This window comes from Astatotilapia calliptera, chromosome 12 (genome assembly GCF_964374335.1).
Source record: "Astatotilapia calliptera chromosome 12, fAstCal68.1, whole genome shotgun sequence".
In the NCBI taxonomy this organism is placed as follows: Eukaryota; Metazoa; Chordata; class Actinopteri; order Cichliformes; family Cichlidae; genus Astatotilapia; species Astatotilapia calliptera.
Genome location: NC_137433.1, coordinates 4,973,034 through 4,999,256, shown reverse-complemented (window position 1 = coordinate 4,999,256; position 26,223 = coordinate 4,973,034). Strand labels below are relative to the sequence as shown.

The following is a 26,223-nucleotide window of genomic DNA, read 5'->3' as shown; positions in this document are numbered from 1 at the left end:
TTCAAAGGTGAAACTACAAACACTTGTACATATACAGCTCCCTCCATAATGGCCTGAGGAAAACCAAAGACCTGATGTGATTTCATGTTTTCTTTGTTTCACAGTTTAAAAGTTTGTGGTTCTGTTCTCAGACCTTTGTCACTCACATGTTGTGCATCAGCTGTTTATGTCACTGTGCAGCCAAACTAACTCCCCTCATGTGTTTCCTTTGCAGCTGCTCCTCTGGATAGCATTGAGTCCCTGGCTGCCTACTACGTGAGCTGCGTCAGGCAGGTGCAGCCGGACGGCCCGTACAGAGTCGCTGGATATTCTTCTGGTGCCTGTGTAGCATTTGAAATGTGCTCTCAGCTGCAGACCCAGAATCAGCCTGTGGAGTTCCTGTTTCTCTTTGATGGCTCACATTCATATGTGGCAGCGTACACACAGGTCAGAGAAACACTCGCGCATCTTTATTTCATGTATATGCTGTATAGCGTGTGTGATGTTGGTTTTGAAGGATGAGCTCTGGTCACATGATCTGCATGTGAACAGGTTTAACTGTGTTTTTGATTTGCAGAGCTACAGAGCCAAGCTAACACCCGGCAACGAGTCTGAGGCTGAGACTGAAGCCTTGTGTGCCTTCATCCAGCAGTTCACTGGCATTGAATACAACAAGGTATACTGTCTCTGACCCACAGGTTCACACACAAGTATTCCTTTATGTGGCATCAGCGTTAAAGGCCACACAACCTGAGCTTTTGCCTCACGGCGCCTGTAAGGTAAAGATGGTGACTGTAACACAGTCTGGAGCTGCTGTTCCAGCACAGTCTGTGTGTGGTGCAGGTTTGACTCAACAATGATGTGATGTTTGGAGCTGTTATGGAGACTAAAGTAAAACATGCGGTTAAATCAAACCTTCGTACAGTTTCTCACTGAAAGCTGACATTTGTAACTCCTGAATATCAAAACATCTTCATTTTGCATTTTCATATACATAAGATCTGTGATGTTCATTAATTATGTGTCACTTACTTTTCTGAAAACAACAATATGTCACGGTGCGGCATGGCACACCGTGGAAGGAGTGGGGAAGGAGGACCCAGGCGCGGTGCTCTACGTATAGACAGTGTTTATTTACAGAGGGTGATATCAAACAACAATAAATCCCCGTGTTTCTCCCCAGACTCCCGTGTCGTGTCCTCCAAGTGCTCTCTGCTCCCGTGTCTGCACTCCCGGTGCTCGCTGCTCCTTAAGCCTTCCACGCTCCTCCTGCGGGAAACAATAACGGCAGCAGTCAGGACACTGAACAATGGCAGGCATACACTACACGACCAAAACCTAAACTGGGTAACTAACGTGGAGTCCCAAGCAATGATCCCACGTCGGTGGGAGCTCCAAGACTCTTAAGTAGCTCCCCCGACGAGGCCTGATCAGCAGCAGGTGTGTGGCTTCGGGTGTGGCCAGTCCCCTTGCAGGGCCACACCCTCCAGGCCTGACGCCGCCTATAAACAAGTGCTCAGCCACCCACACACACACACACACACACACACACACATACACAAGCACAGGGAAGGGGGAGCAACACCAAAATACACAACAATAATAATAATAATAATAATAATACATGACTGCTCAGGGATCCTGGGTCGCCCAGTCCCAGGACCCTGACACAATATCTCCGCGAGCACGCGGTAACGTTTGCTATGAACTTACAGTCGTCTCCATGGTTACATCCTACAGCTTTTGGAGACTCTGCTCCCGCTGTCAGACCTGAATGCACGCGTCAGTGTGGCCGTGGACCTAATCACCTCCGCTCACAAGGACATCGACCGAGACTCACTGCACTTTGTAGCCTCCGCCTTCTACTACAAGCTAAAGGCTGCTGATGCATATGTACCTACTGCAAAATACCACGGCAGCGTGAAGCTGCTGCGCGCCGAAACCAGCAGCGAATATGAGCAAAACCTGGGAGCTGACTATAAGCTCAGCGAGGTACCGATGCACATTTACATCAGTCTGTAGTACTTATCTTCACTGTGCGTGTGTGCGCTTGTGTGTGTTTCTATAAACTCTGTCTGAGCCTTCCAATGTTCAAACTGTGTACTGCGTCTTTCTTCAGGTCTGTGATGGCGAGGTGTCGGTCCACGTCATCAAGGGAGATCACCACACTTTCCTAGAAGGCGCGGGGGCGGAGTCTATCAAGAACATCATTCATAACTCGCTGGCTGAGCGAGCTGTCAAACCAAGGGAGGGTTAAACATCCACCGTCTCTTCACCCTAATTCCTCAGCTTTCCCCAAACTAGACTGTAAATGTGTCGTTATAGGAAGTGTTTGCACTGCTTATGTTTACACGCTACTGTTATCCTAATATCCCAAATGTTAATGGTTAGTGAACCAGTCGACATCCCATCATCTCACAGCTCCATCGATTCCAACTGCAAGTTTTGTTTTTTGTTGCCATATGTTGTTGTTTGCAGAAGTTCATCCCACAACAAAATAACGTGGTTAAAAAATTAATGTAACAAAGTAACAAACACTGACACATTGATTGAATCCTGAATTACATAACATCACTCAAATTGGTGTTTCTGCTCATGCAGACATCAGTAGACAGGCAAACGCGCTGCGACCAGCCTGATGAGCGACTGTGGAGGGAGGGCTGACCCTGCAGCCGTGTTTCTGCACACTAACTACTCGTAACACAAGTTGGAGGCATTTCTTTATTTTGTGATATTTGTTTACTTTTCAGTCATGTGACCACACAGTCATCAGTTACAGTGGCAACCAGCAAATGTTTACGTTGTCAATAAGTTAACAACAAATTAAGTGTTTCATAAACTGTGTTTTAACAATGACACTCGTGTTACTGTAATTTACAGACCAGTTATTTCACTAATTCAGAAGAAAAACTGCTTCTCTTCATGATGGACTGTGTCAAACACACGCTGTTGTTCTGACAGACGCCTGTGACAGAGGCGTCGCTAAGGACCAAATGTGTCTCTTCAGAGGTTAATCAGAGATGTGAATGATCACTGTAACAGTGAGATCATATTTACTGATGTAACCTCTGAGAAACTGTTTCCTTTTAAAGGCTTTGGTCCAGAGATCTAAAACCTCAGCAAATAATCCAAACCTGAGTACAACAGCTGGCCTGAGACCTGTGATTGGGTCAGTGAAGGAAGCTGCTGATTGGAGATGAATGTGCTGAGGAGTCACAGTACGATGGACGTGACAATAAAGGCCTCTGTGTTTTATTGTAACATTTCTGTTATGTTTTGTAGGACTAATAAGGGCCTCAACAGTCGCTCAGTGTTTTCCTTCATTGTAACGAGCCTGTCCCGTTGGATCTATGATTCCTGTGCTTTTGTTGTCGTTACTATTTCTGATCATTTATCTTGTAAATATAGTTTTTGGGTTTTGTTTTTTAGAGGATGGGTCAGTTTATCAGGGACTGAAACACAAATCCTGTTGGCCCAGAAAATTCTTAGTCGCTGTTGGCGCCACCCGACCGTTTAGTTCAGACCATTAAAGTAACGACTGGTTCTATATGACACTTTTCTACATGCAACAAAGGTGGTGATGGAAGGAGGAGAACAAACTTTTTTGTCTGTATTTAATAGCACAATGAAGACCAGACAGCAAAGCAGGGAGGGAGAAATAAAGGGCCTCAGGTCAGAGTTGAACCCGGCCGCAGCATTTACCCCATGACCAGGTGACGTGGTCACCCGCCCGACCCTTACGCACAGCAGTATTTCACATCAGCTACCAGGAGTATGTGGGTCGAGCATGCAGACTGAACTTTAGCTGCATGTTAGAAAGCCGAGTTTATGAATGAAGGCTAGAACAAATGTCCCGGCTGAAGGAGGAGGGGCTGCAGAGGTGTATAAACACAGGTGGGCGGGGCAGGGCTAGTGTGCAGGATGACTCAGTGACCTACACTGACCCGTGTTGGTGAACATTTTGTTAAAGTTAAATGTTTTCAAGCTGACAAGTAAATTATCCAGCGAGCTAAGTTGAGCTGACCGACGTGCAGTAAGGTTTTCATGCTCTTCACTAACAGCTGATCGCTGAGAATATATCAACAGTAATAATGTCCTGTAATTCCCACGGCTCTGTATGTCACACCTGCGTATGCTTCCCCATCACATTCATCACCTGTTCCTCTGGTGTCTCTGATTGGAGCACGCAGGTGTGTGGAGCAGAGTGAAATCACACACCTAATGCTGTTTTATTCAACCTGGATCTTGGAAGTTTTGATTAACATCAGTGTCAAACATGAACTAACTCTTTGTCCCCTTCAACATTACATGTTGTTTTTTGAAGTAACAGGTTCAGTGATCTTAAAAGGCTGCGGTAACGTGTCGCTGATAAAACACTGAGTCATTTTCAAATTATTCACTTTAGTTCAATTCAGCTTTATTGTTTTATGTGAAAGTCTCCATCCTGTGTCCTTCACTTATCTTTATCCCAGGTGTGAATTGTTCACAGGACTTAAAAGAAGGACGTGTCTGTGGAAAAGGCTCCGGCCAACCTAAACTCCTCCCTCATCAGGACACAGAAGAGCCGCTGAGGCAGCGCCTTGGAGTACGCTGCTGGTCGCGGCACACAGGTGCGCAACAAGATCTCCCGGCCTGCTGGAGGAGGGAAGTCTGGTACTCTGCTGCTTCCCCCAGTTTGCTTCTTGTCAGATCCCAAGTCCTCATCGACGGGCGCCAGAAGGGCAGCCTAAAAGGGCAAAGGTCAAATGTTAGCAAACAGCAACCGATTCTGAAGAAATGTGCTGTGTGATATTCAGAAGTACTGTAACCCGAGTCTCCCACAGAGACCTGATCCAGACTACAGCTCACAAACACAGCTCCTCTACTAACACCTCACTGCAGCTGCACGCTGCTGATCCTGTCTGTGATTAGAAATGATTTCAATAAAGTAAAACAGAGGCTCGTTTTCTATGAGCGTAAACAGGGATCTCTTTTTCAGTCTCAGTGTAACAAACGTGTTTACTGAATAAGTCTTTCAGTAAAAATGTTTTTGTTAATTCAGTAAAATCTGCAAAGATGACTTGTACTGTTGGCAGCAACAAACAGAGACAACAGAGTGTGGGACAGACAGGAAGTCAGGACACGTCTATGTGCTTCACAGTGGGACTAGAACATGAACATTTCTACACACACCACAGGCAGCAACTGTGCAAACCTCCACGTCACCAAAAACACCCTGCAGGTCCCATCAGAGCAACGGCAGAGAAAACAGATGAAAGGTCTGTTAGAGAGAAAAACGCTTCGCTGCTTTCTTACCTGTATGACACCAAAAGGGTTTTGTTTTTTTAATAATAAAGGCTTCATGTTTTACAGTTAAAGGTAAAGCTCATGCAAACATGCAGGCTTATTTGTCTGATCAATGCAAAAGTTCAAACATGTCTCTTTCAAGCCTCATTATCAGCTGAGATCATAGTAAAGACACAGACAGGATCCTGATCCATCTGTTCTTTATATAATTACTGTTTTTACTGTAATGTAGAATATCATGGACATAATACACAGACTGCAGCCTAAATACTGCTAAAAACAGCTCTTTTTATTTTTAAGGTTTCACGTATTAACCTTTTATTATAAAAGTCACCTGATCCTTAGCAGGTGTGTATACAGAAATACACCAGGTCATTATTTAAGCAAAGCGAAGCCAAACTGCTCCTGTGTGACAGATGAAGTCCACCTTTAAACAGCATTTAGATGCTGCTAATGAAACTCGATTAGTGGCAGCACTGGTCTGTGGGCTGGGGACACTGGTGCCACCAGTACAGCGCGCACTTTTCACAGCGCCACCATGTGGACCAAACTGTATTCTGGGTCAAACCTGATGTTTTATCATTTACACTGAACAAAAATATAAACGCAACACTTTTGCTTTTGCTCCTGTTTTCCATGAGCTGAACTCAGAGATATGAAACATTTTCTACAAACACAAAAGACCCGACACTCGCAAGCAATGTTCCCTCTAAGCTGCGCGCGTACACAATTGCGCACTGCTGGCACGGTCTCTGCACAGAAAATCTGCGTTGCGCGCACAAAAAAAAAAAAAAAAAAAAATTCACCTGAATTGAAATTAAAATGAAAACTTTAACAATCCTGTTTTGCAGTGTTAGTCAGTGACTGGCTGCTCCCGTATAGGATTAGAACGAGGCCACCTTATCCCGTAGTCCAGCCAATCACGCGATTCACATTCGTATATACGCAGCTAATCAACGTCGCTGTCAGGCTCTGACGCGTCCTTATGCGCCGACACCGGTGTTTTAGCAAAGCGGCTGATGTGGAGTGAAGCCACGTTAATGACAACGTGTACAACCATTGGAGATGTGAGCAGGACCGACGGAACAACTGACGGGAAAAGTGTGGACTTTATACCAGTTTTTAAATTGTGTTGATCGGCCGCGTACAACCAGAGTTATGATAAAAATATCTGCAATGTTTGGTTTTCTTCCTGAATACTGTCGTTGTTTATATTTACTGCGGGAAGAAACGGTGAAAACGCCGTTTTATAAGGAAAACGCTCGAAAGCCTGTGAGCAAAAACAACACCCCACCACCCTTTCCTATTGGTGGAAAAATGTACCATGTGGACCAATCAAAAATTATATGGCAAGGGTTAGAAACGGGAGGAAGTTTTAGGAGTGACGGCGGTGCTTGGAGATGTGAGAGATTTGCGACGTTTAGCGCAAATCTTATGTAGTGAGTGTGTAGTGTAGTCAGCAGTTTTGTTGTGTGTGTCAGAACAATGAGGCGACTGCTGAATGTTACAGGTGTTACAGCAGTGATACATCTGCTGTTGTCCTGCAGGTATCAGGCTGTTGTTCTCCTTCATCTCATAGTGGACACAAATTATTTTTTGGAGTGGCACAAATAATTTGTGTGGCATCAGATTTGATGCAGAACAGCTGATTGTTCTGTAAATAGTTTGAAATGTTTAATTAAAAAACGCCTTGGCTACATTTTTAGGTAAACAGCTGCAAAAAACTTTGTTTGCATAACTCGGTTACTTTTTTGAAGAAGTAACTATATAATTAATTGCCCAACATTGGTCATTATATACTGTATTTTGCAGACAGAGTTACAGACTCTCTCCCAGACCACAGACTCATAATACAAGTCAGAGCTTTATTAAAAAGAAAGAAAGAAAGAAAGAAAGTTGTGTTTTCAAAATTAGAGTTATTTTTACTTCCAATAGTGTTAACATACTGCACAGGTCAGGAACAAGATTTTTTGTTACATTTTCATTGTAAGTGGGCTGAAGCAGTTAATTAAAAGTAGTCTAACATGCCACACCTGTGAGGTGTGGCATGTCAAGGTGCTGATTAGACAGCATGAATATTGCACAGGTGTGTCTGAGACTGCCCACAATAAAAGGCCACTCTGAAATATGCCGTACATGTGTAGCACAATGACACACATGTCGCAAAACCAGTCAGGATCCGGTTCAGCTCATGGAAACAAAAGTGTTGTGTTTATATTTGTGTTCAGTGTAACAAATACTGAGACGTCTAATAATGTTGTGTGTTGTTCATCTGAGGACGCTGCAGAGAACCAGATTATTTTTATTATCCTGTTTGTCTGTTATGTGAACCTTTAGAGGATGTACCTTATAATGACTGAGTGTGTTTATCGCACTATGTTAAATGTAACTGTGAGCGACACGAGGCTTACTGCTCATGGTTACCTCATCAGTGGTGAAGTCAGCCAGCTTGATGCAAGAAAGAGGAAGAACAAAAGGATGAAAGAGCAACACACAGATGAAAAACAAAAACAGACTTTCTAACCGACAGAGCTGAAATCTGAACATGTCACCAGCTGCAGGAGGCAACGCTCTGAACCACGTCGTTCCTCCTCCAGATGGAGCTTTTACTGCCTATAGTCTCTTGACATACAATGGTTGGATTGTCCTATGATACTGTATCAGCTGAGCCTCAAATTCTTATGATCTCGAGCTTCTTCAGTCTCAGTGAATCCTTAGTTGGCTCAGATGCATCATCTGGTGTTTGAGTGTAACAAGGTGGTTGTAACACAAAAGGTGTGTATGTGTTTGTGTAAACAGGTGAGTGTGGTTTGTAGTGTCCAACTAAAGCAGCGTGTCTAACCAACCACATCTCCAGGGCTGAATCAGGTGACCACGAGCCATCGCTCCACAGCTGCTGAGGGAGCTACAACCCTCATTCAGCCTTTCATAGACATACGGCAATGAACTGTATGAACAATAAACTTTATTCATACACACAAATCCCTTTAGGGTTGTGTCAGCGAGGGCAAACGTGCCACATCAAATACATGGAGCTACAAGCTGTGGTGACCCACTGTCAGTAAGGGAGCTTTATTACACACACACAGCATCAAATCATAACAACAGTTACCTCAAGCTACTTCTATGTTATAAGGCAAAGACCCTGCAGTTACACAGGGAAACATTAGGTGACCGTCTGTGAGCGACAGTGGGAACCAAAGCCTCTAACAAACATCCATCGATAGATGAGGGGCAGACGGGCTGAATGCAGAGAGGTCTACTAACACATGTTGAGTGAAGAAGAAACACCCAGTGCATTATGGGGAACTTAGACCTATAACTTAGACCTGTGTGCGCCTTAGCATATGCTACTTCCGGCGCATAGCGCTTAGTTTCCGGTGTGATATTCGCTCCTTGTTCACGGTCGGGTTTTTCAACCAAATGGACGAATCAAGTGGCAATTTACATTTTTCGAGATGTCGAATGTATCTGTAGATGATGTTGATCGACTTGTCGATATTTCCCCCCCGCGCCTCAGAGCAAACGAGAGAAAGGATTCAGATTTTATACTTCTCAGTATCTGTAAACAGCGCTCCCTCGTTTATGTTATAAATAATTATAAATTTGTTGTGTTTTCTTTAACAATGTCAGAAGGAGAGAGGCACTGAGGCACCGTCTTCCGCCCCCCGATGCTCCTGCTGCGCCTCCTCCTTCTGACAGGAACTGCCTACAGAACAAGCATGAATGATGCCTGAGTGGACACACACAACTCACAAGTTCCTGGCTCTGTCAGCTCCTCTGCAGAGGGTTTCCCTAAGAAGGTGGACCTAGCAGGGTCACCGGGGGACGGGGAGCTGTGCCTCACGGCCCTCACTTCGTCGGAGAAACCCTCATGCAGAGTTCAGAAACTTGTGTGTTGAGTATGTCGCTGTGAGCCTCCACCATTTAACTAGTGGGTGCAGCCTGAACTGTCTAGAGACAGACCAGACCAGCTGCACAACACAGACACTTCAAACCTGAGGACAAATCTAAGAGAACAGAAAAAGGAAAGGAAACTTAGCTTAGAACCATGCAGCGCTACAGGAGACGGCAGCACTGCAGAGGTGAGGACCGGCACCTGTTTGAAAGAGACAAATGCACACAAAATAAGTGTTTGTTGTAGAATGTGCAGCATGAAAGTAGCCTGCATGTTTTGCATAGAACTGTTTTATGCATCTGCATTTCACAAAGAATGACAAATTGGTATACGGGACAACAAATAAAATCTAATGTATAGAAAAAAGATAATAGGATATGCCCATGACAATAAGAATGATAAAGGACTTCACAAAGTCAATTTATTGCTAAAGTGTGATCTTAGAAAATTGCTATTGTGCACCACACTAAACAGAACAAATTCTGTCAAAACTTACTTTTGCAAGATCCCACAAATGTTTTGCAAGATCTTGAGAGTTTTTTTCTTTGCATTTATCATGCTTCCATCAATACCTGTAAAGCTGTACAGAGTACTGCAGCTGGTTGTTAATGAATGCAACAAAGACCACCAGATCAAAGTACACCTAGCCACGAGTGTTTCCCCTTCCACTGAGCACTATCTTCATCTCGCAAAATACATGTTCAAATTTTTTTTCTTCAATGTGCCTTGCGAGGCTCCATAACATACCTATCAATCTGTGAGCATTTCTCAGAGGCTGCAGCAACTGCAGCTTTTGAGGAAGTTGCAACAGCACATTTGTGAATTCTCACGCGTAGCCCTACAGGAACACCCACAGTTACAAATACCATAGCGACCAACATCAGCGCTACTACTGCCCACAGTTCATGTAAAGGAAACATAACGGTGTCATACAATAAACTACAGAATCAGCATTGTTGTCTGTGAAGGTTCTCAGTCATTCAGGTCATCGTAGTCAAAGGAGCTTGTAAAGAAAAGCGTCTGGACTTCTTTAAGTTGCTTGAAGACGTTTCACCTCTCATCCGAGAAGCTTCTTCACTTCATCAGCATTGTTGCACAACCGTGTATTCAATCTTGTTACCCTTCTTTAAAGTCCACCACCTGTGCTGCAAGTGAAGTTGATGCATTAACACATTGAAAGTTGTGGCACTTCTCATTATTTGACGTGCACAGCTGCTCTGTGTGAGGGTCAAACATTTGTTTATTCAACACCTGTGAAGGTATCAGAAAAAATGCATAGATAGCAAGAGAAGCAAATTAAAGCACTGCACGTGCTTTACGTGCTATGACATGCTGCACGTCATAAAACCCAGTTTCTTGATTAACATTTTTAAGAGTTAAGTTGTAATACTTTTGTGCATTATTAAAACAAATCCTAAAATTCTGTATCACTGTGCTGTTACGAGAAGGTAGCTTGAATGTAGGTATCTGGCCCTGTGTAAATCTTGAGCATGAGTGATGTTGTGGGACAGTGCACCAACTACACAGGTACAACAGCCGGAGAACCAAGAACCAGGAACAGCTACTTGGCGATCCCGACACAGACTCCAGCTTTCCATATCTGCATCTGCAATGAATATTAATAGAGATAAAATACAATCTTTTATCCTGTCTTCCTTCTCTCAGCCCAACCGGTCGCAGCAGATTTGGCGCTATATAAATAAAATTGAATTGAATTGAATACAATTTGCGCTCTCAGAGTGCTTCTTGTTTGTTTTTGTTGTAATCTGACTGTGGATTTTGATGTTTTTAAAAGCATAATACAGCAAAAAAACAAACAAACAAACAAACAAAACCCAGAAGGCCTTTTAAATTTCTTTAAATATTGTTCTGCTTTAGTCAAATCAAAAGATTGTATATTATTAACTTGAAATTGAATTGTGATTTTAATTTTAGGAATAGAATTTTAAGAATATTAGTTTTTACTGTCTCCAAATGGACAGGTAAAAAGCAGCTTTGAATTGACAGACCTCAAATAATAATATATTTCTTGGATTCGAGGGGGCACCCAAACTCCACCTACACTACTGTGCTAGACAGCAATATCACAGAACAGTGAACTCTTGGCACACACAAAAAATCCCCAGTGTAATCAATCCTCCACAGCAATGAAACACTGGATTATTGGGTACAGACACTCTCTTGTAGCCAAAAGGTCAGAGGGTTAGTCCTTTCCAAAGCTATCAAAACATCATTTAGCAGGGCAGCGGCAAACAGTGTCTGAAAAGTGACTTTTCATAACCACTGTCATACTTATTAGATATTAAATTTATAATTGTTTTCTTCTCTGTATTGTTATCCATTCAGAACCAATACAATTATCCTGATAGATGCAGAAGGGAATGTGATCTTCACAGAGCGCACCATGCTTGACTGTGACACAACCAAATGGAGCACCAGTTCTTTCCAGTTCAAACTGCAGGAGTGAAGACACAATGGAGGAAACCTACTCTGTGCCTTTCTGCATCATCTCTCCTTCCGTTACCTTTTCCTCACCATCTCCTTCAGCTGAGCCTCATGTGACCGCAAAGACTCATCAGCACTTTTTTTATTCAGCTAGTCACTAGCTGCCTCGTTAACATCAGTTTCATATATTTCTTATTTTTAATTTAATTTAAAGATGTATGCTAATTTTAACAAAAAAGCAAAGATGCCAAAGGACATTTAGAGTTTTGTAGAGGAAAATATTTTACCTACATGTCATGAACCTTCTCAAAAATTATAGATTGAATGTAATTTGGTAAATATAAGATTGGTGTGATGCCATTTTCTGTCATGAACGCTAGACATTGTGGCCCTTTCACACACATGGCAAAAGACAGGAGATGATCTGTGTTAGGCACATTACATGCAGTACATTACGACTGGTTCTGACATTAGTGGTTTTAAATACAGCTTGTCTGGGTGAAGTGTAGAAAAGCTCGTCTGCGGTGCATGAATACATGCTTTTTGGTGTCCGATGTAACCTTCCATCCATGATTTACATTTTATGCTCTATTTTCAGGCTGCAGGCTAAATTGGCATCCTATGACAAGTCCTAGGGTCACATATATTTTTCTAGAAGATTTAAGTTCACACGAGTCATCACCAGGATTACTGGCTACTTTGTAAGTTTCTGATTACCCTTTCATTGGTGTTTAGGTAATTTTGCATCACAGCATCAAATGTTTCAATGCACTGTTAAATGCACTGGATCTTGAAAAAACAGCCTGAAAATAAATAACAGTTTATCCAAACACCTCTCTTTTTGATTGTTGCATTATGATTACGGATACAAAATAACTGTCAGGAACCATGTGCTCACACACATATCAGTATAGGCCTAGGAAGCTGGCTCCGCTGCTTCCTGTATGACTCTAGGATTTACCCACATGCAGGTGACGTATGAGTAATGTATTTATTAATGTGAAGAAAGCTTTTTGTAACCAGATTGAACCCATGGTTAATTTGACTTCTGTTCCCTAAAAAAAAAAAGAGTTCAAACTTGATATGATTTGTGAGTAATATGTACATACGTATTTTGATCTTTTGTTAGTTTTTTCCATTTAAAATCTCCCTATGGTCATTTAACCAGTATCCCTGGTTTGCAGTGTTATGCCATTGTATGTACTTTAGCTGACCTGCAACTGTTTTCAAACAGTGACCCCTCCTGCCTGTGTGGAATATTGCACCCTTCAGGATGTACCTGAACATTTGGTGTATTTAAAGATTACCTTCTTATTTTTTTAACCAGCAGAATGGGCACTGGTATCTTCACATCAATGTTTTAAAGCAATACAGCATCTAAAGAGGTGTAGAGGAGTATAAATCTAGACAAGTACAAATAGAATACCAGTGGCACAGCATTAAAAAATAATGTTTTTTTTTTATCTGATTAATTTCAGCTGTGAAACAAATTTGTGGTTGTATTACCATCACTCCATGTTTATAGGCTGTATGTAAACATCTTTATAGTTTTCTTCATATACTGTGTGCTGTAAGCATCCACCAGTCCCAGAATTAGCACTCTCTGCTAAAGGCAGCAAGAGTCCACTCGACAAAACCAAAGCATGTTTTGTAAGATTTTGCATCACTGATTAAATATATCTGAATTTATTGATTCATGCAGGAGGTGTGTAGCACATGCTCACTTTAATGTTATGTTATAATTTGGTTGCTCTTCCCATTTTTAAAAACATTATCCTTTTTTAATGCTTGTCGGCTACCCCTTGTAGTCAAAGTGTGCATAAAGGGATTTCACGCAATATCAGGAGTTTCAAAAATGTGAACCATCCCACTGGATGGCTTCACATTATGTGAAAATGGGGGAGGGGGGATTCCAGTTATTCAATGGGACGCCGTTTGTAAACTGAATGATGCTGGAATTAGTAGCAACATTTTTCCACATTTAGCTCCAAGCCTTATTAAAAACATGTTTTTTCAAGTCATTTTTCACAATATTCAAATTTCCAAAGAGGAACTGGAAAATGTTCTTTCCCTGAAAATGTCTTTTACTGAAGCTGCATCTATCCTCTCCATCTCAAGGCCTACTCTGTAAGACTATTATAACAAGTAAGTTATACAGTCGCTTACATTTAATGCTTCATTGAGCTGTATGTTTAAGTGTAGAAGAAAACCAAAGATCAAAGACGACACAGTTCAGTGCCAGTTAGCAAAGATGATGCATTTTGTCCTTTGGATGTATCATATTGCTGGTCTCTGTCAGCCTCTGTGGACCTTCACCACCATCTGCACCACACACGAGGGCTTGAGCCCATATTCAGATAGAGATGCAGAGTCGTTCACCAATAGCTTCCCAGCGACAGTCAGCCGGACTTCAGCCATAAGATATCCTACACACACAACAGAGGACAGAGATGAACCTCACAAAATATTTAAACATGTCAAAAACTATTATGTCAGGTTCCCTGAACACCACTGAAGATGCACACATTTTAAACACACTCCTGTGTCCAAAACTCCTTAGCAGTGACAACAAAGTTAATATTTCAAAATCATCCTCAGTGCACACCTTTTCCCCCACTGTGGTCAAGATGCTCTTAGCTGTTTGGTTCCTCCTGCTCAGGATTTCTTCAAAGGAAAAAAGGAAACAAAAAGCAGTTTTAAAAGTTTTTTGTTGGTGGTGTTTTTGACTTTCAAGCTCAATCAAAGCAGAAAAAGACTTCAAAACAAATTCAATTGAATGGATGGGTATAATCTTCCATTGAAAGCCAGCAAGAAATAACAGTTTTTTAGAGAGTTTTGGTCATCATACACATAACAGCAATCACTGCGTTTGCAATATAATCTGTGACTATTATGAAAGTAACATACATAACTTGAAAAGCTAAAATCAATCATAACATTAAGCTCACCTTGTTTTTGTGGAGAAGGTGATCAGGCTTTTTCTTCACGTCCTGAGACCAGGTGCACTGGATCATCACCAGCTTGTATCTTCATCCTTTTTCACTCAGTGAAGTCTTTCTCTTTGTTCCCTTTGCAACAGAAAACTACCGTGTGATCACAGGTGAAGTTAGGGATATTTTTCCTGTGCAGTTTTTATAGTGCTTCATTTGGTGAAGCTGTTGATCCACTTTGATCTCAAAGGATCTCGACGGTGGAAAAAAGTAATATTTCTCCTTACCATTAGGCTAAATATAGATATAACAATTTATAATATGTCAGCAGCATCCCCATAAGGGAGGTCTCCCTGTAGTGTCCCGAATGCAGATCCATTGTGATAAGAGAGAATGGATCAGATTTGAATGTCCTCTGTAAAGTGTGCACAGCAGTAAATGGACAGCCGTTTGAATTCTGCTTGCAGTGTTTGAGGGAATGGGAGAGTCCACGGCCTTGGAAAGACTGCTGTGAAAATCACTAAAAACACTACAAACCTGCCCAGATAACCTTTGGTTCATTGGAGGAAGTCCACGGATGTCCTTCTATCCGTCCCTGTCTCACCTCCTGGTTGAGTACAGCAAGTGGAATTGTAAATTTGTTGTTTGTCCTCGATGTAAGGTAAAGTTATGTTTTCTATGCCTGAAGAGCTATACTAAATGTATTTTTTTAAAGCGACTTCTGTGTACCATGCTCCAGCGGTGTAGCTGTATGGCAGAAGAAATAATGACAGAGACACAAAGCTTCCAAGTTTTACTTTTGATGTGGGAGTGCCTTATTTGTAATAATGTACCATGCTGTGTTTTTTAATTCCCTTTTTATAATTCTCTATCTCTCTAATTCTCTCCAAATCAAATATAATTAGTGTTGGGTTCTATTGATGAGAAATTTGCTACTAAATGTGATCTTTACAGCTGCATTATGTCTGAATCATAATGATAATAAACCTGAAAAATGTAATTCATTCATAAATGTGAAATATAGTTAATCATACATTATGTTATTACTCATTCCTTAAGATTTAGTTATTTTATGTTGACCTGTCATTGTCTGCTGCTTCTTTAGCATTAGCTTGATGGCATTAATCACTTGTGCTATTCAGGCATTTTTTCCGTGTTTTTTTTTGTTAGTTTTATGATGACTGCTATTTTTTCTTCTAAATTGTTTAAGGAAATCAATGTCTATTTTATTAAAACCTTGTTATGCTTAATAAACAGTTAGGGTGTAAAGCATGCATGTTACAAGCACGTAGATGCTTTTATTTACAGTTTGTCATTGGTTTCTTCTGCTTGTGCAGTTTTCCAGCCACCTTCTTCCCGTGCAGCACACAGTCCCAACATGATCAGATGATGCAGAACAGCCGTGTGGGTCAGCATCCCCTGACACCACACCCTGAACCCACCAGCCAAAGCCCTCCCTGCAGCTGAGCCACAAACCACATATTATCTCATTTAGAAAAATGTTTTGAGTAACTGACAAAACACGTAGTTAAGATTAATTTTTAGGGGTTTTGTTGGTTTTATAAACAGTTTAGTTTGAAACACACTGAATAATTCATTAACTACATTTTAAAAATCTGAAAAGCACTGTGGCGGGGCAGGGCCGTGCAGAGAGGTTTAAAGGGACGGGTGCTCAAAGTTAAAAAGGGGCACATTGAACCAGGTTGAATAACAACAACACACATTCATCAAGAATCTAATATGGGAAGAGAAGGGCTGTGTTGATCTGAGACTGTAGACATTAAAAAGTCCACAGGAGAGATGGTAGCTGATTAAACAAGTGTCATGAGATAATAACAAAATGCAAAGATTGGTGACAGCGCTTGGAACCATAAGGCAACAAAAAACTGTGAGAAATAAATTAGGCTCTGCCTGTGAATCACTCTTTGCTTCTCTTCTTCCTTCCATCCCATCATTTCATATATCACTCTCCACTTGCTATGTGAGAACAAGGCACAACTTGTCTGTGAAGGTTCTCAGTCATCCCGGTCATCGTAGTCTTTGCAAGCTCCTTTGAAGGCACAACTTGCTATTGCAATAAACTATAATCTAATTATCCACACCTAACAACTCTTGCACTTAATCTATAATAAAATGATGACAGAAAAATGTTATAGCACTGCCTTTAGTAGCCTCACACAGCTCCTGCTGTTTCCTCCTCATGTCCTTACCAGGCATGTCTGGACAATGTTATATCATGAGTAATATTTTTAAAAAAAATCCATCTAAATAAAACACACACATGCACGCACACACAGGGACATTTTAGACCTTCTTCAGAATACTGTATATACTATGGGCATCACGGTGCTGATCCATAATCCTTACATTATTATTTATTACTAGAGCTACAATAATAACGCAATGAGGAGGGGGAAGTAATAAATATGAAATAATGTATTTATGATGATTCCATTTGTTTCACTATCCACTCTGTGCAGGGGCAAAGCTTATTACATTTTTAAACTGCAGAGATACAATCATTTTACTGCTGTAAAATCCAACTTTTGTCTTATTTAAAATATAAATCTAATATAATCTGCTTCTTAATGTATGTTCTTTAAAATACAGCGTGTGTTTTTAATATATTATAATTATAATAATTATTATGTGGACATGCATATTAGATCGTTTTTTAGTGAAATATAATCCCTCCAGAAAGGCAGGAAAAGCCCGGAAACTTACTTTAAAACTAAATATGTTCCCTAAAACGGTGACAGAGCTACAGATCCATGACAGCCTTACACAGGTAGCCAGCAGCTGTGACCAGCACTGCTTGTGCAGTTAATAAAAGGACAGGTAATGTTTGTCGCGCTGTTGCACACACAGTACGCTCGTTTGTTTCTCCTACAGCTCCGGACCGCAACAAATGCGCGTGCTCTTTGTGAGCTCGTTCCCGGCTCGTAACCAGCGCGTTCTGCCGTCAAGGGCGATCATTGGTTAAATGTGATCATGTGACTGATGCAAGCCAGATCCTTTTATTTAGCAAAACTGTGATTAATAGTTAAATATTATTGTTGATGGGCACAGACAAGACTCCGCACGCACACACACACACATAAAAAAAATAATAATTTTTTTTTAAAAAGTTGCCTCAACAAAAGGGCACTTTGGGCACCCATCAGGAAAGGGGCGGGTGCTCAAGCCCCTCTAGCCCCCCCTCTGCACGTGCCTGTGGCGGGGTGTGGTTTGTGGCTGAGCAGCATCAGGGGAGGGGTGGAGCAGTGGGTGTGTGTGTGTGTGTGTGTGTGTGTGTCCATCCATCCCTAGGTGAAGCTGCACCCGATGAAGGAGAGGAAGAGCGCAAATAAGTGGGGCTAAAAACCACAGCACTTCTCAACGGTTTTTCAGATAGAATCAGATAGAAGCGCATTCTCCTTTATAAATATGTGTATCCCTTCGTTACCATGGGAACGAAGATAAAGGAAGTTGTAGAGTCAATGCGGACTTTGTGGACATTTGAAAAGGTCAGGAGTTAAGAGTGGGACACTTGGGGTTTTTTCTTCTTTTTTTCTTTTTCTTTTTGCCACAAGACCGGAAAAACGGCATGTGTCCCTAAGTTGCGGCTTCGGTACGTTGGGATCTACCTATCCGAAGAGGAAGACGCATAAAGGGAGTGACTTTTTTTTTTTTTTAATTGGCAGATAATTTCAAATGCAGCGTTTCTATCAGCTCAACAAATGTCAGCACACACAAACTGTGTGTAGTGTGTAGCACAGTGCGTTGGTAGCCAAATCGCCGGCTGCGGTGTTTGACACGAAGAAACAAGAAATCAAGCTGAGACAAGAAGAAGGTTTAGAAAGACAAGACAGGAGAGGAAGAAGAGACGTTACATTTAAAGGTAAGGACTCCTCATTTAAAGATCACGTGTAAGTCCTCGTGTTTTTAAATCACATACTGGGTCTGTACAGGTAACATTATGTTTTTTACATAGTGTGAAACGTGCTACAAATCAAACTTAGGTAGACTGTGTTACTTAAAGGCTGCAGGAAAATACTCGGTTGTGTTTAAAAAGGTTAGTTTGCTGTACTGTGATGGATTTAAAGCAAATAAGGATCCTAACTGCAAAAGAAAATAATTTTCAAAAAGGTTGAAATATCTAAAGCAATGGCAGATTTAAAAAAAAAACACACACACAATAAAAACAACAGACTGCAGGGAGGTTCTGTTCTGTGATGTCACAATCAAGCTGGTCTGAATAGAGATACAGTCCCGATCAAAAGTTTAAGACCTCTTGAAAAATTGCAACAAAAAAATAAAAAAGTCATATTTTGCATGGTTGGATCTTAACAAGGTTCCAAGTAGAGCTTCAACATGCAACAAGCAGAAATTGGACAAAAGCATTTTTTGAGCATCCAATTTATTGAAAACAAACAGAAAAATAAACAGAAATCAAAGTTCCAAACATGAACTCAGTAATGAATAGCTTCACAGCTATTGCTGATCACTTCAAAAAATTTGTTGCGGCTCTGTTATAGCATCACACAAACATCTCACATAAGCTCTATCTCTACAGTTTTATGTCGCACTCATAGCACACTATGCCCACATTTGTGGAGAGCAACCTTTGCATCATTTGTGGTAATGGCAAACAGTAAGGCATTTTGTACCAGGAGCTCGTTTTGCTTGTCGACCCCTAACAGTCAGCAGATAACATGTTAATCAGGTTATGTTATGACAATCCCTGCAGCACATCCATTTAAATGTCTTGGAGACGTGAGCGGGGGGGCCAACTTCACTCACTCTTCAAATCCAACAAAAGTGGTATCAAACGTTTGTGCTGCGTTTGTGCTGCAAAAATTTTCGTTTGTGCTGCTATCATTTTAAAGATATTAATAAAAATTTCTAGAGGTCATCAGAGGTCAACCAGCCCCCTCATATTAATGGAATCAAACAAAATTGGTGTCAATCAGTTGTGCTATGTTTGTGCTGGTTTGTGCTGCTAAAGTTGTCGTTTGTGCTGCTTCTGTTTTCAAAGACATTAATGAAAATGTAAAGGTCAAATGTACTGTTTATAAGATTGGGGAAAACTGCAGTCAGCTGAGACTGAAGAAGTCACTTGGATGAGTGACGAAACGTTTCTCCCACTGAAAGTGTCCGGATGAACAGAATCAACCTTTTGGAATTTACTTACCGGGATGATTAAGCACGCATCAAGACGTTGTTTTATTAATATTTTTAAAATGATAGCGGCACAAACAACAATTTTAGGAGCACAAACCAGCACAAACATAGCACAACTGATTGACACCAATTTTGTTTGATTCCATTAATATGAGGGGGCTGGTTGACCTCTGATGACCTCTAGAAATTTTTATTAATATCTTTAAAATGATAGCAGCACAAACGAAAATTTTTGCAGCACAAACGTTTGATACCACTTTTGTTGGATTTGAAGAAGGTGGGGGGGCCAACTTCACTCACATTTTGGAGACCGTTGATCAAACGTAAATATGTCCAGTCACTTTTGATTCAACCTGCTTAGCTTGATCTCACATTTGCCGTTTCCTCTATCTCTATCCCCTGTGTGTGTCTGTTTGTGTGCTTGTGTGTTTGTGAGTGTGTGTGTGTGTGCGTGCGATGATCTCACATTTGTCATTTCTTCTTTCTCTCTCCCCTTGTCTTGTGTGTGTGAGTGAGAGAGAGATTATCATCTAACATTTGCCATTTCCTCTAGCTCTTTCCCCTGTGTGTGGGTGCATGTGTAAAGGTAAGAAGCTTAGTAATGAAGTAAATGAATTCATTGACGGGTGAACAAACAAGGGCAACACGGTGGCACAGTGGTTAATATAGTTGCCCGCACAGCAAGAAGGTCCTGAGTTCAACTCCACTATCAGGCTGAGGTCTTTCTGTATGGACTTCTCATGTTCTCAAAGTGTTTGTGGGGGTTCACTCCACGTGCTCCGGCCTCTTTCCAAAATCCTAGTTTGTGGAGAAACTCTGAAATGCTCTTAAGTGTCTAGGGTTGTCTGTATCTGTGTTAGCCCTGTAACAGACTGGTGACCTGTCGAGGGTGCACCCTGCTTCTCGCCCTAAGATAGCTGGGATAGGCTCGAGCTGCCCTGTGACACTGGAAAAGAAACACAGCAGAGAATGGATGGGTGGCTGATCAAACGTAAACATTTCCAGTCACTTTCAGTTCAAGCTGCTTAGCATGATCTCACATTTGCCAATTTCTCTATCTCTTCCCCCTCTGTTGTGTGTGTGTGAGATATTCTCACTTTTGCCATTTCTTCTGTCCCTTTCAACTGATCTGTGAGTGTGTGTGTGTGTGTGTGTGTGTGTGTGTCCCACATATTGCATACTCTGCTTTTGTCCTCAAATCAGGTAGGAAGTGTCTGTGTGGTTGAGCTGGTCTGGTCTGTCTAGACTTTCACTAGATAGATCAGGCTGCACCCACCTGTGAAACAGGTGGAGGGTCACCAGGACATGCAGAACTCGCTGACAGACTCCTGGCCACCTCTTGCCTCCTTAGTAGAAAGGGGCCACTCCCAGAGGCAGAGGGCTGTGAGGCACCGCCCGCCGGGCCCTCTCCTTTGGGAAAACCCTCAACACTGGGCGAACCTTGGAGTTCTGTATGTCCATTCAGGCACACTCCATGCTTGATCTGTGGGCAATTCCTCTCAGAAGTGGAGGTCACGGTGGAGGCGTCGGAGGGCGGAAGGCGTTCCCTCAGTGGCTCTCCTCTTCTGAGATTATGTAAAAACAAAAGTTAATGTAGTGTAAGCAGCTTGAAAGAAAGTAACTGAACTTTTTTAAATTTCTGGGAGACGGTTGCTCACACGCGGGCGGCACAGTGGTTAGCACCGTTACCGTACAGGAAGAAGGTCTTGAGTTCAGCTCTACCGTCGCTCTGTGTGGAGTTGGCATGTTCTTCCTGTTTTTGCGTGGGTTCTTTCCTAGTACTTCGGCTTCCTGCCACAGTCCAACGACCTGCAGTTAGTGGCAATAGGTAATCGAAGAGTGTAAATTGGCGATAGGTGCGAATGGTTTTCTGCGTCTATGTGTTAGCCCTGTAACAGACTGGTGACCTGTCGAGGGTGCACCCTGCTTCTCGCCCTAAGATAGCTGGGATAGGCTCGAGCTGCCCTGTGACACTGGAAAAGAAACACAGCAGAGAATGGATGGGTGGCTGATCTAACGTAAACATTTCCAGTCACTTTCAGTTCAAGCTGCTTAGCATGATCTCACATTTGCCAATTTCTCTATCTCTTCCCCCTCTGTTGTGTATGTGTGAGATATTCTCACTTTTGCCATTTCTTCTGTCCCTTTCAACTGATTTGTGAGTGTGTGTGTGAGTGTGTGTGTGTGTGTGTGTGTGTGTGTGTGTGTGTGTGTGTGTGAGATATTCTCACTTTTGCCATTTCTTCTGTCCCTTTCAACTGATCTGTGTGTGTGTGTGTGTGTGTGTGTGTGTGTGTGTGTGTGTGTGTGTGTGTGTGTGTGTGTCCCACATATTGCATACTCTGCTTTTGTCCTCAAATCAGGTAGGAAGTGTCTGTGTGGTTGAGCTGGTCTGGTCTGTCTAGACTTTCACTAGATAGATCAGGCTGCACCCACCTGTGAAACAGGTGGAGGGTCACCAGGACATGCAGAACTTGCTGACAGACTCCTGGCCACCTCTTGCCTCCTTAGTAGAAAGGGGCCACTCCCAGAGGCAGAGGGCTGTGAGGCACCGCCCGCCGGGCCCTCTCCTTTGGGAAAACCCTCAACACTGGGCCGAACCTTGGAGTTCTGTATGTCCATTCAGGCACACTCCATGCTTGATCTGTGGGCAATTCCTCTCAGAAGTGGAGGTCACGGTGGAGGCGTCGGAGGGTGGAAGGCGTTCCCTCAGTGGCTCTCCTCTTCTGAGATTGTGTAAAAACAAAAGTCAATGTAGTGTAAGCAGCTTGAAAGAAAGTAACTGAACTTTTTTAAATTTCTGGGAGACGGTTGCTCACACGCGGGCGGCACAGTGGTTAGCACCGTTACCGCACAGGAAGAAGGTCTTGAGTTCAGCTCTACCGTCGCTCTGTGTGGAGTTTGCATGTTCTTCCTGTGTTTGCGTGGGTTCTTTCCTTGTACTCCGGCTTCCTGCTTCCTGCCACAGTCCAACTACCTGCAGTTAGTGGCAATAGGTAATCGAAGAGTGTAAATTGGCGATAGGTGCGAATGGTTTTCTGCGTCTATGTGTTAGCCCTGTAACAGACTGGTGACCTGTCGAGGGTGCACCCTGCTTCTCGCCCTAAGATAGCTGGGATAGGCTCGAGCTGCCCTGTGACACTGGAAAAGAAACACAGCAGAGAATGGATGGGTGGCTGATCTAACGTAAACATTTCCAGTCACTTTCAGTTCAAGCTGCTTAGCATGATCTCACATTTGCCAATTTCTCTATCTCTTCCCCCTCTGTTGTGTGTGTGTGAGATATTCTCACTTTTGCCATTTCTTCTGTCCCTTTCAACTGATCTGTGAGTGTGTGTGTGTGTGTGTGTGTGTGTGTGTGTGTGTGTGTGTGTGTGTGTGTGTGTGTGTGTGTGTGTGTGTGCGTGTGTGTGTGTGTGTGTCCCACATATTGCATACTCTGCTTTTGTCCTCAAATCAGGTAGGAAGTGTCTGTGTGGTTGAGCTGGTCTGGTCTGTCTAGACTTTCACTAGATAGATCAGGCTGCACCCACCTGTGAAACAGGTGGAGGGTCACCAGGACATGCAGAACTCGCTGACAGACTCCTGGCCACCTCTTGCCTCCTTAGTAGAAAGGGGCCACTCCCAGAGGCAGAGGGCTGTGAGGCACCGCCCGCCGGGCCCTCTCCTTTGGGAAAACCCTCAACACTGGGCCGAACCTTGGAGTTCTGTATGTCCATTCAGGCACACTCCATGCTTGATCTGTGGGCAATTCCTCTCAGAAGTGGAGGTCACGGTGGAGGCGTCGGAGGGCGGAAGGCGTTCCCTCAGTGGCTCTCCTCTTCTGAGATTTTGTAAAAACAAAAGTCAATGTAGTGTAAGCAGCTTGAAAGAAAGTAACTGAACTTTTTTAAATTTCTGGGAGACGGTTGCTCACACGCGGGCGGCACAGTGGTTAGCACCGTTACCGCACAGGAAGAAGGTCTTGAGTTCAGCTCTACCGTCGCTCTGTGTGGAGTTGGCATGTTCTTCCTGTGTTTGCGTGGGTTCTTTCCTTGTACTCCGGCTTCTTGCTTCCTGCCACAGTCCAACGACCTGCAGTTAGTGGCAATAGGTAATCGAAGAGTGTAAATTGGCGATAGGTGCGAATGGTTTTCTGCGTCTATGTGTTAGCCCTGTAACAGACTGGTGACCTGTCGAGGGTGCACCCTGCTTCTCGCCCTAAGATAGCTGGCATAGGCTCGAGCTGCCCTGTGACACTGGAAAAGAAACACAGCAGAGAATGGATGGGTGGCTGATCAAACGTAAACATTTCCAGTCACTTTCAGTTCAAGCTGCTTAGCATGATCTCACATTTGCCAATTTCTCTATCTCTTCCCCCTCTGTTGTGTGTGTGTGAGATATTCTCACTTTTGCCATTTCTTCTGTCCCTTTCAACTGATCTGTGAGTGTGTGTGTGTGTGTGTGTGTGTGTGTGTGTGTGTGTGTGTGTGTGTGTGTGTGTGTGTGTGTGTGTGTGTGTGTGTGTGTTTGTCCCACATATTGCATACTCTGCTTTTGTCCTCAAATCAGGTAGGAAGTGTCTGTGTGGTTGAGCTGGTCTGGTCTGTCTAGACTTTCACTAGATAGATCAGGCTGCACCCACCTGTGAAACAGGTGGAGGGTCACCAGGACATGCAGAACTCGCTGACAGACTCCTGGCCACCTCTTGCCTCCTTAGTAGAAAGGGGCCACTCCCAGAGGCAGAGGGCTGTGAGGCACCGCCCGCCGGGCCCTCTCCTTTGGGAAAACCCTCAACACTGGGCCGAACCTTGGAGTTCTGTATGTCCATTCAGGCACACTCCATGCTTGATCTGTGGGCAATTCCTCTCAGAAGTGGAGGTCACGGTGGAGGCGTCGGAGGGCGGAAGGCGTTCCCTCAGTGGCTCTCCTCTTCTGAGATTATGTAAAAACATAAGTCAATGTAGTGTAAGCAGCTTGAAAGAAAGTAACTGAACTTTTTTAAATTTCTGGGAGACGGTTGCTCACACGCGGGCGGCACAGTGGTTAGCACCGTTACCGCACAGGAAGAAGGTCTTGAGTTCAGCTCTACCGTCGCTCTGTGTGGAGTTGGCATGTTCTTCCTGCTTTTGCGTGGGTTCTTTCCTAGTACTTCGGCTTCCTGCCACAGTCCAACAACCTGCAGTTAGTGGCAATAGGTAATCGAAGAGTGTAAATTGGCGATAGGTGCGAATGGTTTTCTGCGTCTATGTGTTAGCCCTGTAACAGACTGGTGACCTGTCGAGGGTGCACCCTGCTTCTCGCCCTAAGATAGCTGGGATAGGCTCGAGCTGCCCTGTGACACTGGAAAAGAAACACAGCAGAGAATGGATGGGTGGCTGATCTAACGTAAACATTTCCAGTCACTTTCAGTTCAAGTTGCTTAGCATGATCTCACATTTGCCAATTTCTCTATCTCTTCCCCCTCTGTTGTGTGTGTGTGAGATATTCTCACTTTTGCCATTTCTTCTGTCCCTTTCAACTGATCTGTGTGTGTGTGTGTGTGTGTGTGTGTGTGTGTGTGTGTGTGTGTGTGTGTGTGTGTGTGTGTGTGTGTGTGTGTGTGTGTGTCCCACATATTGCATACTCTGCTTTTGTCCTCAAATCAGGTAGGAAGTGTCTGTGTGGTTGAGCTGGTCTGGTCTGTCTAGACTTTCACTAGATAGATCAGGCTGCACCCACCTGTGAAACAGGTGGAGGGTCACCAGGACATGCAGAACTTGCTGACAGACTCCTGGCCACCTCTTGCCTCCTTAGTAGAAAGGGGCCACTCCCAGAGGCAGAGGGCTGTGAGGCACCGCCCGCCGGGCCCTCTCCTTTGGGAAAACCCTCAACACTGGGCCGAACCTTGGAGTTCTGTATGTCCATTCAGGCACACTCCATGCTTGATCTGTGGGCAATTCCTCTCAGAAGTGGAGGTCACGGTGGAGGCGTCGGAGGGTGGAAGGCGTTCCCTCAGTGGCTCTCCTCTTCTGAGATTCTGTAAAAACAAAAGTCAATGTAGTGTAAGCAGCTTGAAAGAAAGTAACTGAACTTTTTTAAATTTCTGGGAGACGGTTGCTCACACGCGGGCGGCACAGTGGTTAGCACCGTTACCGCACAGGAAGAAGGTCTTGAGTTCAGCTCTACCGTCGCTCTGTGTGGAGTTGGCATGTTCTTCCTGTGTTTGCGTGGGTTCTTTCCTAGTACTTCGGCTTCCTGCCACAGTCCAACGACCTGCAGTTAGTGGCAATAGGTAATCGAAGAGTGTAAATTGGCGATAGGTGCGAATGGTTTTCTGCGTCTATGTGTTAGCCCTGTAACAGACTGGTGACCTGTCGAGGGTGCACCCTGCTTCTCGCCCTAAGATAGCTGGGATAGGCTCGAGCTGCCCTGTGACACTGGAAAAGAAACACAGCAGAGAATGGATGGGTGGCTGATCAAACGTAAACATTTCCAGTCACTTTCAGTTCAAGCTGCTTAGCATGATCTCACATTTGCCAATTTCTCTATCTCTTCCCCCTC

At 43.3% G+C, this 26,223-nt stretch overlaps 1 protein-coding gene and 2 long non-coding RNA genes across 3 annotated transcripts; 2 read left to right on the top strand and 1 right to left on the bottom strand.

Moving 5' to 3' along the window:
* Positions 1-207: 207 nt before the first annotated feature.
* Positions 208-3,284, top strand: LOC145432149 (fatty acid synthase-like; the record flags this gene model as incomplete). Its single annotated transcript, XM_080308748.1, has 4 exons — positions 208-426; positions 557-655; positions 1,720-1,971; positions 2,099-3,284. Coding segments are annotated over 4 exons (708 nt in total), but the record flags the coding sequence as incomplete, so codon positions are not given.
* A 5,244-nt stretch (positions 3,285-8,528) lies between these two features.
* LOC145432150 (uncharacterized) lies at positions 8,529-12,438 on the top strand. Its single transcript, XR_013912428.1, has 2 exons — positions 8,529-9,350; positions 11,510-12,438. It is a non-coding gene; the product is annotated as an uncharacterized LOC145432150 (long non-coding RNA).
* LOC145432151 (uncharacterized) lies at positions 12,132-15,226 on the bottom strand. The gene is made up of 4 exons (XR_013912429.1): positions 15,076-15,226; positions 14,557-14,676; positions 14,214-14,272; positions 12,132-14,034 (listed from the first exon to the last, which is right to left on the bottom strand). It is a non-coding gene; the product is annotated as an uncharacterized LOC145432151 (long non-coding RNA).
* Between the last annotated feature and the right edge of the window lie 10,997 nt (positions 15,227-26,223).